We start from the raw sequence: 15,928 nt of genomic DNA, 5'->3' as shown, positions 1-15,928 counted from the left end.
CAGCAGACTCCAGAGGAATGTGCTCCAGCCCACATCGTGTTAAAGCGTTATCTTTATTTTGTTCTCAGAAAGGTGACGCGCTTACCTTCACCTCAAACACTCTCGGTTCATTAACAGTGAAATATCAGTCGGGGTAATGGCAGACTGATAATCATCACACATTCCTCCTCCTCTCACTGCGTCTCTGTGTCTCCGTCTCATGTATGATCATGCAAACATGCATCGTTTCAAACAGTGACGTAAACACAACAAGTTCAATCAGACTTATTCAGGTTAGAGCTCAAAGTCCTGACCTAACAGAGCGTGTAGTAAACTTTTACACACACACACACACACACACACACACACACACACACACACACACACACACACACACACACACTCCACATTGTCTGATTCCCATCTGAAGATTTTTCTATTGCCAATAGATCGTGATAATCACCAGCCAGGGGTCTCAGGGCCAAAACAATTCAAATGCACACACACACACACACACACACACACACACACACACACACACACACACACACACACACACACACACAAACACACATACACACACACACACACACACACACACACACACACACACACACACACACACACACACAGTATCCTGTGATAGAACCACTATCAGCACCTGACACCTCGAAAACAGGAAAAACGTTTCAGCAGGAACACAGATGTGTTGTAGGGTTTGGAGGAGGGGCATGCACGCAGCTTTAAAACCCTGTGGACAGAAATCTCAGCTTCACTCCGTCCTAACAGCTGAGGGACCTCCGTCATGTCGTACTATGAGGTAAGGCCTTTGTCCAATCACAAATATGTGTTTAAGCTTAATTGTTTTCTTTCTTTGTCACTCTTCACCCCAAATCATCCTCTTCTTCTCTGTCTGTCTGTCTCCAGCATATCTATGTGGACTATGACTTTAATGACACCGGCTCAGGCTCTGGTTCAGGGGACCTGGGTGTGGATTTTGAGGAGCCATGTGATGTGGAGCATATAATGACAGCAGATCTTCAGCGGATCTTCCTCCCTGTGGTCTATGCTCTCATCTTCACTCTGGGCATCACAGGAAACGGTCTGGTAGTCGTGGTGCTGGGCTGCCAACGCAGGTTAGAAGATGAATGGAGGGTCAGAGGGTTAAAAGGCTTTGGATCTGATGAACCTTTGGAACAGTAAGGTTTTAACAGTTTGATTCCCTGTGTTTGTCTCCAGGTCAAAGTGCAGCCTCACAGACCGGTATCGTCTCCACCTCTCAGCTGCTGACCTCCTCTTTGTCCTTGCGTTGCCATTCTGGGCCGTGGATGCAGCTCTGGCAGACTGGCGCTTCGGAGCAGTAACGTGTGTTGGTGTTCATGTTATCTACACGGTCAACCTGTACGGCAGCGTGCTCATCCTGGCGTTCATCAGCCTGGACCGCTACCTGGCGGTGGTCCGAGCTACAGACACCAACACTGGAGGTCTGAGGCAGCTGCTGGCTCACAGACTGGTTTATGTTGGTGAGTGTTCCTGTTGAGTTTTTTGTCTCCTTTTTCTCTTCTTTCCACCTTGGTCCCTTACATTTTGATTTCCTCTCTCCCTGCAGGTGCCTGGTTGCCTGCTGGTCTCCTCGCCGTGCCGGATTTGATTTTTGCCAGGACACAGGAAGGAGGAGAGGGAGCCACTCTTTGCCAGCGATTCTACCCGGAAGACAACGCTCCTATCTGGGTAGCAGTCTTCCGCCTCCAGCTGGTCCTGGTGGGTCTGGTGATCCCTGGTGTGGTCCTCCTTGTGTGCTACTGTGTCATCGTCACCAGGCTGACCCGGGGCCCTCTGGGGGGCCAGAGGCAGAAGCGTCGAGCAGTCCGGACCACCATCGCTTTGGTTCTGTGCTTCTTTGTGTGCTGGCTGCCGTACGGTGCAGGAATCTCTGTGGACGCTCTGCTGCGGCTGGAGGTGCTGCCCCGCGGCTGCAGCCTGGAGGCCGTGCTGGGCGTGTGGCTGGCGGTGGCTGAGCCCATGGCGTTCGCACACTGCTGTCTGAACCCGCTGCTGTATGCCTTCCTTGGTGCTGGGTTCAAGAGCTCGGCCCGCAGAGCTCTCACTCTGAGCCGGGCGTCCAGTTTGAAGATTTTACCTCGAAGACGCCCCGGGGCCTCCACGACCACAGAGTCAGAGTCCTCAAGTTTACATTCCAGCTAGTGTTTGCTTGTTCTGTACATATATATGTGTATATACTGTGTATATAAGTGTGTGTTTGTGTGTAAGAAGGTTTAAACAAAGTATCAGAGAAAGCAAGGAGCAGTCTGCTGGCCCACGACTGTGATGGTTCTCTTGTAAATACTGGTAGAAGAATTGTTGTTTGATGCTGCTGTGCCTGTTTTTTTTTTTTTTTACTGTTGTTTGTAATAAAATACTCAAAAACATTCCCCTGAGAAATGTCTTCTCTTCTGAGATCAGATTTTTGTTTCCTGAGTGAAACAGTGAATCTAAGACTTGTACTTTTCTTACTGAACCACAGCTAATCTCATCCCCACACCCAGAGATCACGAGAGATTTCATTATGACCTTCATTACACCGTTGATTTAGAGTTTACAACTCTAGCTAATGAGATTGTAGACCAAAGGATTTCGGCTTTATCACAGAACACACATTGAAATTGGGACAGGAAAGGTGGAAAAGGAAATAATAGCGTGAATCAAATCTGTTTGGTCTCTTTTTTGGTTAGTTTGTCAGAAAACAGCTGCAAACATTGGTCCTGCCTGCCAGGCCTCATTGTTTTCAAAAATGTCACCACTTTACTTCCTCTCTGGCCTGCTTTTGTGGCAGAAGTCGATGGTTTACAGATACAGATTGTTTAGGAGAAACTGTCTAAATCAATTGGATGTGAGGGATTTGTTCTCCAATCTCTCTCCTAATCAGCTTCCCCTCCCTTTGTGTTGATTCAACGTCGCTCAGCCGACAGCCGCCTGAATCCACTGATCCAGAGTGTGAGCACAGTTTCTTTTCAAACATGAAACTGTGCTTTTTGAAACTGAACGTGTGAAAGCCAGGTGTATCTGAGTCACACGTGTGTCACAGAGTGTGCGTGTGTGTGTGTGTTCATGAGGATATTCGTGGACGTGTTTTGGTCGAGGTTGGGGGTCAGATTTATGTTGATGATATAAACAGTTTGCTTCTTCTACGTGAGAGAGAAGAGAGAGCAAGAGGGGGTCAGGAGGTCCATTTTTCCAGCGTTTTAATGCACACACACACACACACACACACACACACACACACACACACACACACACACGTATACACACATACATGTGCGCATAAAGTGCTTCCCACATGCCTACTTCCACTTGGAAGTGAGAGAAACAGAAGCTGGAAGTTTACTGTGTCCTGTTTCCTGGGGCAGAGAGAAGGAGGAGGATGAAGAGGAGGGTTTTAAGAGACGAAGAGGAAGAATACAGTAATACAGCACCACAATGAGCCACTCACTGTGTGTGAGTAACTCAGTGTATCACTGTTTCTGTATCCTGGCGTGTGCTTATGTGGCTTTAAATGTACTTTAATGTTAATCATTACAATCACAGTCGCTGAAGATCGAAAATGTTCCTATTACCTTCAACTGACTCTCTCTGTCTTTCTCTCTTTGTCACACACATACACAAAAACACACACTTCTCTTCTATTCATAGTGTATTCAAAACAGGAAAGACTTCCTGCGGCTCATTTTAGGAAAAACAAGCAGCTTAAACAATCAAACACCCCAGCAGCTCTGAACCCACAACACAGAGAGCTGTCATGAAATCAATCAGTTCAACAACACGGTGGAGAAACACGGAAGGTAACCAGGAATAAGCACTTACAGCAGAGGTGTGGAGACAGACAGCAGATCTTGATTTAAGAGATTGAGGGCAGGACATTGCTCCTTTTCATAACCCAAGCCAAGATTTTCCAACATCTCAATCCAAGCTTGAGGCTCAGTTGAGTGTGTTTCAGCAAGCATTCACCTGCAGGTTCATCCTTCAGAAGCAAAACATTCAAAATCATAAAGAACATAAACACAACACACCATATATGAACATATACAACATGAGGTGTGCATATATATTGATTAATTCAGCATTTACTTATTTATCAGATCTTAAAAGTACGATGTGTAGTGTTTAGCAGCATGAAGCAGAACAGAATAGGTAGAAATTGATTATTCATAAGTATGTTTAAATGGGTGAATAAAGACCTGAATATAAACATTATTTTGTTTTAGTTCACTTAAAATGAGCCTTTTATATCTACATTAGGAGTCAGATGTCTTTAGTAATTTTATACTTCTTTGTACTTCTTGTTTTAATTTCACTTAGAATTTTTTTATTTAGGTTTCTATATTTATTGTCCCTACTGTAGTACCTGTGTTCCATTCACACATTGTACCTTCAATACTTAAATATTGTATGCTGTTGCATTGCTAAAAGCCCTACTTTTGACTAATGTACAACTATATATTTGTTTTGGAATACCTTGTTGTAACTTTTCCTCACAATAAGACAAACACAGAAGACATAAAACCATGTACAGTTGCACAAAGTGACAGAAGGAAAGACAAACGATTCTCATGTAAAAACAGTCAAAAACCAACAGTGCAGCTGTTAATTAAAAAAGACGGTCCCTTCTCCTAAGAATATCCAAGATTAAAAAAGAAAGAACAATCACTGAAAAGTGCTTAAGATAAACCCTACATCCAAGCAGTTACACAACCAAAGTTGACACTCGATACACCTTGAAGAGCTGGTGCATTGGGCCACAAGACTTAAAGCTCAGTGACTTTTCAATTTTAAGACGCAGTTGTGAACAATGAGTCATTGCCTAAATCATCATAAAGTGTCATCTGCAAATACACAGGGACAAGACTCTTTAAACCATCTCCCTCCTTAATGCTCTTCATGGCTGGTTTTTAACTTGGAGTCATTTCCTTTTAGCACAGGACTGCATTATTATCATTATTTACACTGTTTTAGAATCATTTTTATTTATCTAATTTCATTCTATCTTATTACATTATATCATATTTGTATATTATTCTATTTTCCAGGTATTTCTCTGATTTGATTTTATTTATTTGATCGTAATGGTTTTAGTTTGAAATATTTCATAACACTTTCCACTTCCCTATTAGTGTTATTTTCTCTGTTCTGTTGTAAAGCACATTGGGCTGCATGCTTGAATGTATGAAAGGTGCAATATAAATAAAAATGAGTGGAGATGAGTTGAGTTGTTGTTCTCCTTTTACCACAAAATCTGACACAATCAGAGTTTCAATCTCTGCACAGACTGGTTTCATGCCTGCTGCTGTCTGATACGAGTCATATACATACGGGGGTGTAACTAGAGACTATGTTTGATCAGTATCAGATGTCCGTGTCTGGATACATTACAAACAGTAGGCCTATTGATATTAACAGTACTGCCTGTGGAGGAACATAATGGCAGTTTTATTACATTTAAAGCTACTTTTCTTTTGCTTCTCCATTTCATTACAGAAACGAAAGACACACTAACCACAGGATGGCACTTGTTCCCTTGTGGTGCATGTGTGTGAGTGTGAGAGTTTAATGTTTGTGTGTGGGCGTGTGTTTGTGTGTCTACAGATGGTCAGCTCCTTCATATTCAGTTTCCTGCAGCTGAACAATGGTGGGAAAACCAGAGGTCAAGACAAAAGGAGAAATAAAGAGGCAGAGAAAGACTGGGCTACATCCAAATGGTCCACAATAACTTCCTGCTTAGTTCCTGGTGGATTCATACAATGTGACAGGTGAAACCAATAGCCTGCCAGGAGTGTTTGTATTGACCCCGGCAGGTGGAGACGTGAGAACCATGTGGGAACAGGAATAGACACTTATGGAATAATAGAGAAGGAATCAGTGTTGAATAATCACAGATGGTCCTGGGACTGAACCATGCAGCAGCTGAGTGCAGTCTCATGCTGTAAAGTCAAACTGTCCTCGCATACATGTCAGGAAACTCCTGCTGTTACCTGTGAGCAAAGCACTGACCTCACGGCAGGGTGTTGGACTTCTCATTGTCCTTGAACAGTTAGGATTTGTTTTACACAACACCATAAACTCCAACTTCTGGACGGGTGTCCTGGCTGAGCAAAATAATCAAACCTATGGTCAGTGTGCATTTCCACTTAGTTAGGTACATCTTCCTACCAGCATTGTCTTTAGTCCATGCAAGGTTTCATTCATCTAATATGAAAGTCTATAATGGCAAATAACCACAGAACATATTCTACTAACACACTGCGGCCTGAAACGCTGACACGGTCAAAATTGTAATAGTTGCTCCCTCTGTAGGGACTTGGCTTCGGAGGTGGAGGGGTGCTGTTTCAAGTCCTGTTGCAGCCCAAGTCTGGTAATTGGGATGGTCTGATATGTATGCTCATTCATCTGCAGCCCGCTCACTTTGACAACCTCCAGTATTGCAAGTCCCTGTTTGTGCGTGTGTGTGTGTGTGGGAGTCCCAGCCTGTGTAGCATGTTTCAAATAATAGAGAGAAAAAATGAATTTCATCTTGGGGGTTGGTAAAAATATCCTCTTACAATCTGCTTCAAACACTTCTCAAACCCAGGCTTCACCCAATGTTAAAACCCAATGTTTTTAAAGTAACAGACTTTAATTTAGTTATGAGCACTGAGCAGACATAAGGACATAATAAGGTGTAAATCTGTGCTCGTCTTTAAATCATAACTCGCCTATAAGGTTTTTGATGAATGAATAGATAACAAGTCATACACAGATACACAATTAATCCGTAATAATCTTCAATAATACAGGAACACCGAAATTCCTACAATGTGTCATAAAGCATGTATTAACTTTATTAACTTTTCTTTATGACACAAGCAATCAATAATATTGAACATATGTTTATTTTTTTTTACTTTCAAATCTGCAACTAAGAAGTTATTGTTCAGAATGATGAGTATTTACTGCCCCACAGTGGACATAATTGGGAAATGCATGCTCCATCAGTGATACAGTGGCTTTTTAAATATAATAATCAGAGCGAGTTTTATGTGGATTACAGCCATTTTTTTTTCTCAAAGTGACCCCAGTATATTTGAATGTTTCTTCTTCCACACTTTAACTTGAGTAGATATTAGAAGTAGGATTTGAAAGTAGGACTCTGATTTGGCTAAAGAACGAGATTGGGGACTGGATTAAAGGAAGCTTTTTAGTAAACTAGAAACAGAACATGTTTATTACTAGAGCAGTGCTTCATATCTGCCTTGTCCTGAGTTAAAACATGTAATCAATTTACAGCAGATGCATGCACACTCATGTTACGATTCCCCCTGAACTTTGTAAATTTGAAGCTATAACATAATTCAGATTAAAGTGGTCCTCACATCTTCTGTCCTCAGAGATTAAAACCATAATGATTATTTTTTGAATTTTAATGCACTAAATTATATTGGTCTGGTGTCCACAGATGGCTGTAATTACACAAATAAAAGTAACTGCTATTTCAAATTTGTCCTCTGGGGTTCGCATAAAATCATAGTGCTGGCAGAGCGCAGCTGAAAGGCTGGAGCTGAGGGGTCCAAAATAGTCCACTTTACCTTCTTCATTATTATAATCTCTCTGATCCTTTGTAGTAAACATTATACACTGTGTCAGGTGAATGGGTAACCTGTATGTTTGGTGTGTTCGCAGCAGGTTTCAGGGCTTAAAGACTAAAATATTCGGCCCACTATGAGACTCATCATGGCAAAAAACACAACAGCTGTTTTTGTGGAAAGACAGTTCATTAAATGTGAACATTTTCAGAATGTTCTTGTACTTTTTTGCACTGACACAAAGGGAAAAATTTTGAGTTTTCATTATTTATGGATTATTTTATTATGATTTAACTGGTCGACCCACTTCAGATGAACTTGGGCTGTATGATGCCCCTGAACTGAAATGAGTTTGGCGCACCTGCTCTAAATCAAACTCGATTTTTTTGTCCCTGCATGCTCTTCTTTGTTCACCTTACAGTTTGTTTTAGTTTTTCCTAAATGGTGATTTGTCTTGTCACTAACATCTCAGTCAAGTATTTATATTAAAGCCATTTGATATATTTGTATTTCAGTGGGTAACATCGTTATTTCACTGTTGCTGTCTGAATATTTGATTACTTGTTTCAGTGTACATTTCCCCGTCCTGATTTGCTCATTTCCTTGTGTTAAATAAAGAGCAAAAAAAAACAACAAAAAAAAAAACTTGTGGAGCTTGTGTCAAGTAACTTACTCACTCCTGATTGGCTCAGAGCTGTGGAATATTTCAGTACCGTCGCTTATTGGTCGAAAGTGGCGCGCCAAAGATCACGTGTCCCAGTTTTCGCGCGAAACTGCTCCTCTGTTGTCCAGGCTCGTGCGTGCTGTGTGTGTCTGAGCAGCGGTCCGGATCTGTCCAACTTTTGACCCGTTTTTGAGTCTTTTCTCGCAGTTTGACGGAACTACAGGATGGACGTGGCCACAGCAACAGCGGAGAATGTCGGGGAGATGGTGAAGGACGAGTTGGCAGAAAAATGTCAGAAGTTATTCCAGGCTTTCTTGGAGGAGTAAGTCAGACAGCTTACAGGCGTCATTGTATTGTTGAGATGCACGAGTTGACTGATACTTATCTCTGTGCATTAGTAACTGATCTCTGTGCATTAGTGACTACTTTGATCCAGTGCTGTAGTGATCTAATGTGTTAACTTGTACACCATGTTCCTCTGCTGCCTATCTCCATGTTCAGGTTCCAGACCGGGGATGGGGAGGTGAAGTATGTCACGGAGGCCGAGGAGCTGATCCGGCCTGAGAGAAACACGCTGCTGGTGAGCTTCACAGACCTGGAGGGCTTTAACCAGGAGCTGGCCACCACCATCCAGGAGGAGTACTACAGGTGAGAGGTTATGCACTTCCAGCCTTACTCTAATGTAGGGGTTTCCAAAGTGTGGGTCGGGACCCCCTGGGGGGTCGCGAGACACAAATAAGAGGTCTTGAGATGTCTTCCAGAATGCTTATTTTTGTAAGTGATCTAAAAATACTACATTTCACCCATTATAGTAAAAATATCTACAAAAGTAGTAGCTTAACTTGAAATAAAACCTTGAAAATAGAAAATGTAATGAGTTTTCTGCCTTTCTTTTTGCCAGATGACTCCTAAGTTTAGGGTTAGTGAACAGTTAATTATCAAAAGCATCAGTAGCAGCAGGTTGATTCATAAAGGCACAGGAAACAGTCACATGCTCATATAGGTGGGCACATTTTCTGCAGACCAGCTAAATGAAGCCACATTAAATCACTTCGAGTGACAGTGGGGGTTGCGAGTCTTTGGCACCTATATTTTGGGGGTTGCGGACTGAAAAATTTGGGAACCCCTGCTCTAATGTGTGATCACAAGCTCAAAAAGTAACTGTGCAGTCTTATCAGCAACAATGCTGTTCTGCACTCACACTAAACACGATGCTCTGTCGGTACGGCAGAAGAATGAGATGTTTCTTTTCCACATTTGGTTTGTATTAACTTCCTGCCATTGCTCCTGTACAGTGGCGTACTCAGGCTGTTTGAGGGGCAGGGACGAATCAAAACAAATATTGGCACCTCCTTCTAAACACCTGGTACTCGCAGTTTAGGGTGAATATAAATGTATTGAGGCAGCATTAACAAAAGGGGGTCTGGGGGTCCTTACTCAGAAACCTTTGAGTAGCTGACACTGTAATCCCTTCATCCTGGTGAATATTTATGTGACCATTTGTGGGGGAAATTGAATTATGAAATAGGAAAACACAAAACTATTTATGTACTTCTATGTTATTGATTATAGCACATAATTAACACAACATAATGAACCACATGGGCAGCCAGAGGGCACTTTTTTTTTAACGTGTTATACACTTAAGGGTCATCCACTTTTTTCATAGTTTGGGCATCTAGAGGGCACTATTTCATACATTTCCTCTGAAAGAGCACCAGAGAAGGGAATTTTTAATGATTTAACTACTACATTTGAATCTAAGAGGGCATTTTAGCGCGTTTTCTTTCAGACATGGGGAGGAGGTTATTGCCCCCTGAGAACACCACTGCTCATGTAACACCCACATCTGAACACTTTACCTATTTATTGTTGAGTAACATGGTTTTTTTTAGCCTGAATTTGCAAATTACATTTTTTAAAAGTCGCCCACATTACAGTTTGAAATAAAATCCATGAGACATGAAACAGGCATCAAGTATTCAAGCTCACAAGCTAATCTAACTTCAATAAAGCAGATGCATTTCTCAGTTGTGTAGACTGTTTACACGGCCCTAAGTAAAACCAGTGCCTGAAACGAGGCATTAATCCCTGATACCTTATTTCAGCAGCATCAGAGATGTTTCCAGCTCTAGTAATAGAACACTTCAGGTGCATTAGCGTTCATGCAGAGGCTACTGTGAAGTTAACATGACTTACTCTGTTTGCAGAGTCTACCCCTTCCTATGTCGGGCAGTGCGCAACTTTGCTCGTGATCACGGAAATGTTCCCCTCAACAAAGAGTTCTACGTCGCCCTCGAGGATCTGCCAACCAGACACAAGTAAGTCACATGACCTGAAACCTGCACCAGGTGCTGGTTCTTGGTGTCAAACGTCTGCATGTACTCTGTTTTCAGTGAAGTTCAGACTGCTTTGTTTATCTTGGAGTGAGTTCACGTGCTGTAGTGGTCTCAGTTGAAATGAGGATTTTCTTATGTGTGTGATCCAGGATCAGAGAGCTGTCATCGATGCGTATCGGCACGCTGGTGAGGATCAGTGGTCAGGTGGTGAGGACACACCCAGTGCATCCAGAGCTGGTGAGACAACCTGCTGTTAACATGTGGACAAAATAACTAGAGGGAAACGACACATTGGTATAGACAGAAAGATTGATTGTATGATCAGTGATTTAACATCAATATTTTTAAAATATACTGGTGAATTAAAAGCACTTTTAAGTACCTTTATGGTCCCGCCATATATCCATAAGTAGCTGCTAAATTCCACTGAATTAAACCGATATAATAACAGATCCAATAAGGCTTTGATTGACATCCCTGAAGCAACCAGAGGTTTTAGAGGACAGCAGGATAACCATATTGATGTTTTTTCCTGGATGCAGGTCAGTGGCACCTTCCTGTGCATGGACTGTCAGACAGTTATCAAAGACATCACTCAGCAGTTCAAGTACTCTCCACCAGCCATCTGCAGAAACCCCGTCTGCAACAACCGCTCCCGCTTCCACCTCGACACGCACAAATCCAAGTTCATCGACTTCCAGAAGGTAACAGAGAGAGATGTGGTGTATTTAAAACATGTGCTGTTCCAGCTTCGGCTCAGGTTTCTGATTCAGTTGGACTCTGTGCATTCAGGTGCGCATCCAGGAGACACAGGCCGAGCTACCTCGCGGCTCCATCCCTCGCTCCCTGGAGGTCGTGCTGAGGGCCGAGGCTGTGGAGACGGCTCAGGCTGGAGACCGCTGTGACTTCATCGGGACCCTCATTGTCGTACCGGATGTCTCTCAGCTCAGCACTCCTGGTACGTTTGATCTCAGTTTAGATTTCAACTGTGTCAAGAAAATCCTCAACAATGTGTGTTTAACATTTTCACTGCACCTCATTGCTGACTGTTTGTGCATCCCCTCTCAGGTGTGCGAGCAGAGACCAGCTCCCGTGTCGCTGGTGGACGTCAGGGCTTTGAGGCGGAGGGTCTGAGAGGCCTGAAAGCTCTGGGAGTGAGAGAGCTGTCGTACAGGCTGGCCTTCCTGGCCTGTTATGTGGCCCCGACTAACCCACGAGTAAGAGACATGCACCGAAGCTGGAAAAGGAAAAAGAACATGAAGCTCTAAACATGCCTTCAGTTTGGTTTATAGGAAGTGTTTTTCTGTGGTTACAGTTTGGCGGTAAGGAGCTGCGGGAGGAGGAGCAGACTGCAGAGAGCATCAAGAGCCAGATGACGGAGAAGGAGTGGGAGAAAGTGTTTGAGATGAGCCAGGACAAGAACTTATACCACAACCTGTGCACCAGCCTTTTCCCCACCATCCACGGTCAGTGCTCCTCCGAGTCCTCAGATGTGTCGCTACCCAGGAAAGCTCTGTTCAAGAACACCGCTGTAAAGCTCTGTTTAACCGTGCCTTTGTCAATGCAGGCAATGATGAGGTGAAGCGCGGCATTTTGCTGATGCTGTTCGGAGGAGTCCCAAAGACGACGATGGAGGGGACCTCACTGAGAGGAGACATCAACTTGTGCATCGTTGGAGACCCCAGCACAGCCAAGAGCCAGTTCCTCAAGTATGTACCACAACTAGGACACATTTCCTCGAGACACTCAGACATAAACATTTTTTTTTTTTTAATTAAATGAATGAATAAGTCAGGTAATGTAAATTATTTGCTCCGTACAGGCACGTGGAGGAGTTCAGTCCCAGAGCCGTGTACACCAGCGGTAAGGCCAGCACTGCTGCAGGTCTGACAGCTGCTGTGGTCAGAGACGAGGAGTCCAACGAGTTCGTCATCGAGGCCGGAGCTCTGATGCTGGCTGACAACGTGAGTGTCAGGAGTCAGAGGAGGGTGGAGGAGTTTGTCTCTGAGTGCAGTCTGTGGTATTAATGATTGAATGTGTTTTTCTCTCAGGGCGTGTGCTGCATCGACGAGTTTGATAAGATGGACCTGAAGGACCAGGTGGCGATCCATGAAGCCATGGAACAGCAGACCATCAGCATCACTAAAGCTGGAGTCAAGGTATCATATCCAACAAATGCAGAACTTGGATCTTTTCCCTCCTTTTCACTGACTGCCAATCACACGTCCAGTTTTCTAGTAAAGTCTACCTCACTGGTCCAGAGTCTCCCTCTATAAGCCCTTAAAGAACAAACTTTTCTGCACCACTCTAATTAAACCAACTCAGGTGAAACAAGAGGTGCAGTAATAAGATAGACTATTCTACCCTGGAGGCCTTTCAGTCCTCTCTGCTGTAATATAACCAGACTTGACCTCCCTCTCCTCCAGGCCACCCTCAACGCTCGCACCTCCATCCTGGCTGCTGCTAACCCTGTGGGTGGGCGCTACGACCGCAGCAAGAGCCTGAAGCAGAACGTCCAGCTGACAGCTCCCATCATGAGCCGCTTTGACCTCTTCTTCATCCTGGTGGACGACTGTAACGAGGTATGAGAGTGTTCTTCATCCTTCCTTTATAAAGCAATGAATGGTTTAGGCCCAAAATACATTGCTGATCTGCTACTACTTTATGAACCACCTCGACCTCTGAGGTCATCAGGTACTGGTCTGCTTTCAGTCCCTAGAGTCAGAATGAAACATGGTGAAGCAGCGTTTAGTCATTATGCACCACATATCTGGAACACACTCCCTGAAAGCTGTAGGTCTGCTCCAACTCTCACCTCTTTTAAATAAAAGATTAAGACTTTTTTATTTGCCACTGCCTTCCTATGTTAGCTTATATTAATTCACTTTAAATTAAAATTTTAATGTAATTTTTTATATATTTCTTATTTTTCTTTACTTTTCTGTTTTATTATATTTACAATATTTATTTTCTTGTATATTCTTGTGAATCAACATGCTAACAATGTGTGTGTGATCTTTGTTCTCCAGGTGACAGACTATGCCATCGCCAGGCGCATCGTGGACTTGCACTCCCGCGTGGAGGAGTCTGTGGACCGGCTGTACTCTCTGGATGAGATCCGCAGATATCTGCTCTTTGCCCGACAGTTCAAACCAAAGGTCAGGCACCTCTTCTGATTGTTGGTGCACATAATCTTTGAGTGTCCAAACATTTTTATTTATTGTTGCATGTTTCACTTGTGTGCCGGCAGATCTCCAGTGAATCCGAAGAGTTCATCGTGGAGCAGTACAAGCGCCTGCGTCAGCGTGACGGCTCAGGAGGAGTGTCAAAGTCCGCCTGGAGGATCACGGTGCGACAGCTGGAGAGCATGATCCGCCTGTCAGAGGGCATGGCCCGCATGCACTGCTGTGACGAGGTGAGAACACAAACATAAGAGAAAAAACAAGCTCTTGATTGTGAGGATTTCCTGATTTTTTATCTGACATTTTAAAGAGTAAAGGATCATTTTTTAAATCTTGAAAAGCCACAGCAGGTTTCTTTTGTTGCAGCTGAGTTAAAAACAAGTGCCTGACAGAATGTTGACCTTTGCCCTTCCTCTGAACGCCTTCAGGTGCAGCCCAAACATGTGAAGGAAGCTTTCCGTCTGCTGAACAAATCCATCATCAGAGTGGAGACGCCCGACATCAACCTGGAGCAGGAGGACGAGCTGGAGGAGGAAGAGCAGCAGGAGGATGGTACAGTCTCACAAACACATGAATGGACCTGCTGCTCATGTTTATGTTCCCAGGCATCATGAGGTTTGATCTAATGTGAACTCATCTTTGCAGGAAACGCCATCCCTAATGGAGTGGACGGTACGAACGGCCATGCTAACGGTGTCAACGGGCACGCTAATGGAGTCAATGGTCATGGTAACGGCATGAACGGACACGATGAGCCTAGCAGCCAGCCCAAACCATCCCTCCGCCTGTCCTTCACCGAGTACAGACGCATCTCCAACCTGCTGGTCCTGCACTTACGCAAGATGGAGGAGGGTGAGAGATGTTCTCCTTCACATTACTGACATTACTTCAGCTCTTTTTTTTGTGTTTGTTAATCTGACCTTTTCATGATACTTGTGTTACAGTTGAGGAGGAGGAGGAGCTGAAGAAAAGTGCAGTGGTGAACTGGTATCTGAAGGAGATCGAGTCAGAGATCGACTCTGAGGAGGAGCTCGTCAATAAGAAGGGTCTGATAGAGAAGGTCCTCCACAGGCTGGTGCACTACGTGAGTACAGATACTATGATTTCAAACTTATACTATAAAGCAAGTTCAACACACCCTGAGTATTATATTATAGAACTAATTTAAGACCATGTTCAGACATAACTGATGATCTATGTGTGTTTTTTCCAGGATCACATCCTCATCGAGCTGTCCCAGACCGGTCTGAAGGGTTCAGAGTCTGCAAGCACACAGGAAGAAGTCGTTCTGGTCGTCAATCCAAACTACATCCTGGAAGATTAAAACCCCCCTCTGTTCCTTTTCTTTGCTCCTCTTCGTCTTTCATTATTGTTAAAAGAACATTCAAACAGTAAAGATGATGTTATGATGTATTTGAATGCTCATATGTAACATATACATAGCGGTAGCATTTGACATGTTACAGACTTGTTTTGTGAGTTTATCAGCTCTTTTGTACAGACTGTTGTGAAAGGCTCTTCTTAAAAAAATAAAAAAAGGGTTTCTTAGTCAAATTGACTTTTGTAAATAGGCTGCTGTCTCTTTCTTCCGGTTGTTCGCCGCTTTCCTTCAATGTGTCTGGCGTTCAGCAGGAGAGACTGCTCTGAAATGTATTATTGATGTTAATCCTGGACTGTGTTTTAAATACATACTGAGCTTACATCCCACCATGGATTAACATTGTATGTCTTTTTTTGTATACTTGCAAAAACTGAGTGTTAAAATAAAGTGTAAACGTTCTTCTAAAAATCTGTGTTTTCATGAGCATGATTTATTTCCAGCTGTACTATACATATATATACTATACTTTACATCCCCCCTCTGCCAACCTGACTACAGCATCCAATGTTCTCAACGCTGACATAGCCAGACTCCAGACAGACCACCAGAGTGCCCTCTTCCTGATCTCCGGGGACTTCAACCATGTATTTTCTACATAGCTTATTCTGTCTTGTACGGAAGAGGATTAGGGCCACTCGAAAAAAAATTAAAATTGTGGTCAGAATTCTGACTTTAATCTCAGAATTCTGACTTTAATCTCAGAAAACTGACTCTTTTTCTCAGAATAATCTTTAAACATTTCTAACACAATATACATGAAAATACAGACA

At 43.3% G+C, this 15,928-nt stretch overlaps 2 protein-coding genes across 2 annotated transcripts; both read left to right on the top strand.

Moving 5' to 3' along the window:
• Positions 1 to 763: 763 nt before the first annotated feature.
• cxcr4a (chemokine (C-X-C motif) receptor 4a) lies at positions 764 to 2,356 on the top strand. The gene is made up of 4 exons (XM_034703375.1): positions 764 to 799; positions 907 to 1,115; positions 1,219 to 1,502; positions 1,589 to 2,356. Exons 1-4 carry the CDS (start codon positions 785 to 787, stop codon positions 2,182 to 2,184), a joined length of 1,104 nt encoding a protein of 367 aa, XP_034559266.1. The 5' UTR covers positions 764 to 784; the 3' UTR covers positions 2,185 to 2,356.
• A 5,979-nt stretch (positions 2,357 to 8,335) lies between these two features.
• mcm6 (minichromosome maintenance complex component 6) lies at positions 8,336 to 15,489 on the top strand. Its single transcript, XM_034703216.1, has 18 exons — positions 8,336 to 8,578; positions 8,758 to 8,904; positions 10,467 to 10,577; positions 10,745 to 10,832; positions 11,138 to 11,299; positions 11,388 to 11,553; positions 11,664 to 11,812; positions 11,911 to 12,061; positions 12,163 to 12,304; positions 12,418 to 12,559; positions 12,647 to 12,754; positions 13,022 to 13,177; positions 13,625 to 13,753; positions 13,846 to 14,010; positions 14,206 to 14,329; positions 14,423 to 14,629; positions 14,722 to 14,861; positions 14,991 to 15,489. Exons 1-18 carry the CDS (start codon positions 8,481 to 8,483, stop codon positions 15,099 to 15,101), a joined length of 2,496 nt encoding a protein of 831 aa, XP_034559107.1. The 5' UTR covers positions 8,336 to 8,480; the 3' UTR covers positions 15,102 to 15,489.
• Positions 15,490 to 15,928: the final 439 nt, after the last annotated feature.

This window comes from Notolabrus celidotus, chromosome 15, assembly GCF_009762535.1.
Source record: "Notolabrus celidotus isolate fNotCel1 chromosome 15, fNotCel1.pri, whole genome shotgun sequence".
Classification (NCBI taxonomy): Eukaryota; Metazoa; Chordata; class Actinopteri; order Labriformes; family Labridae; genus Notolabrus; species Notolabrus celidotus.
Note: the sequence above shows the minus strand (reverse complement) of the source record. Positions and strands in the feature narration are given on the sequence as shown.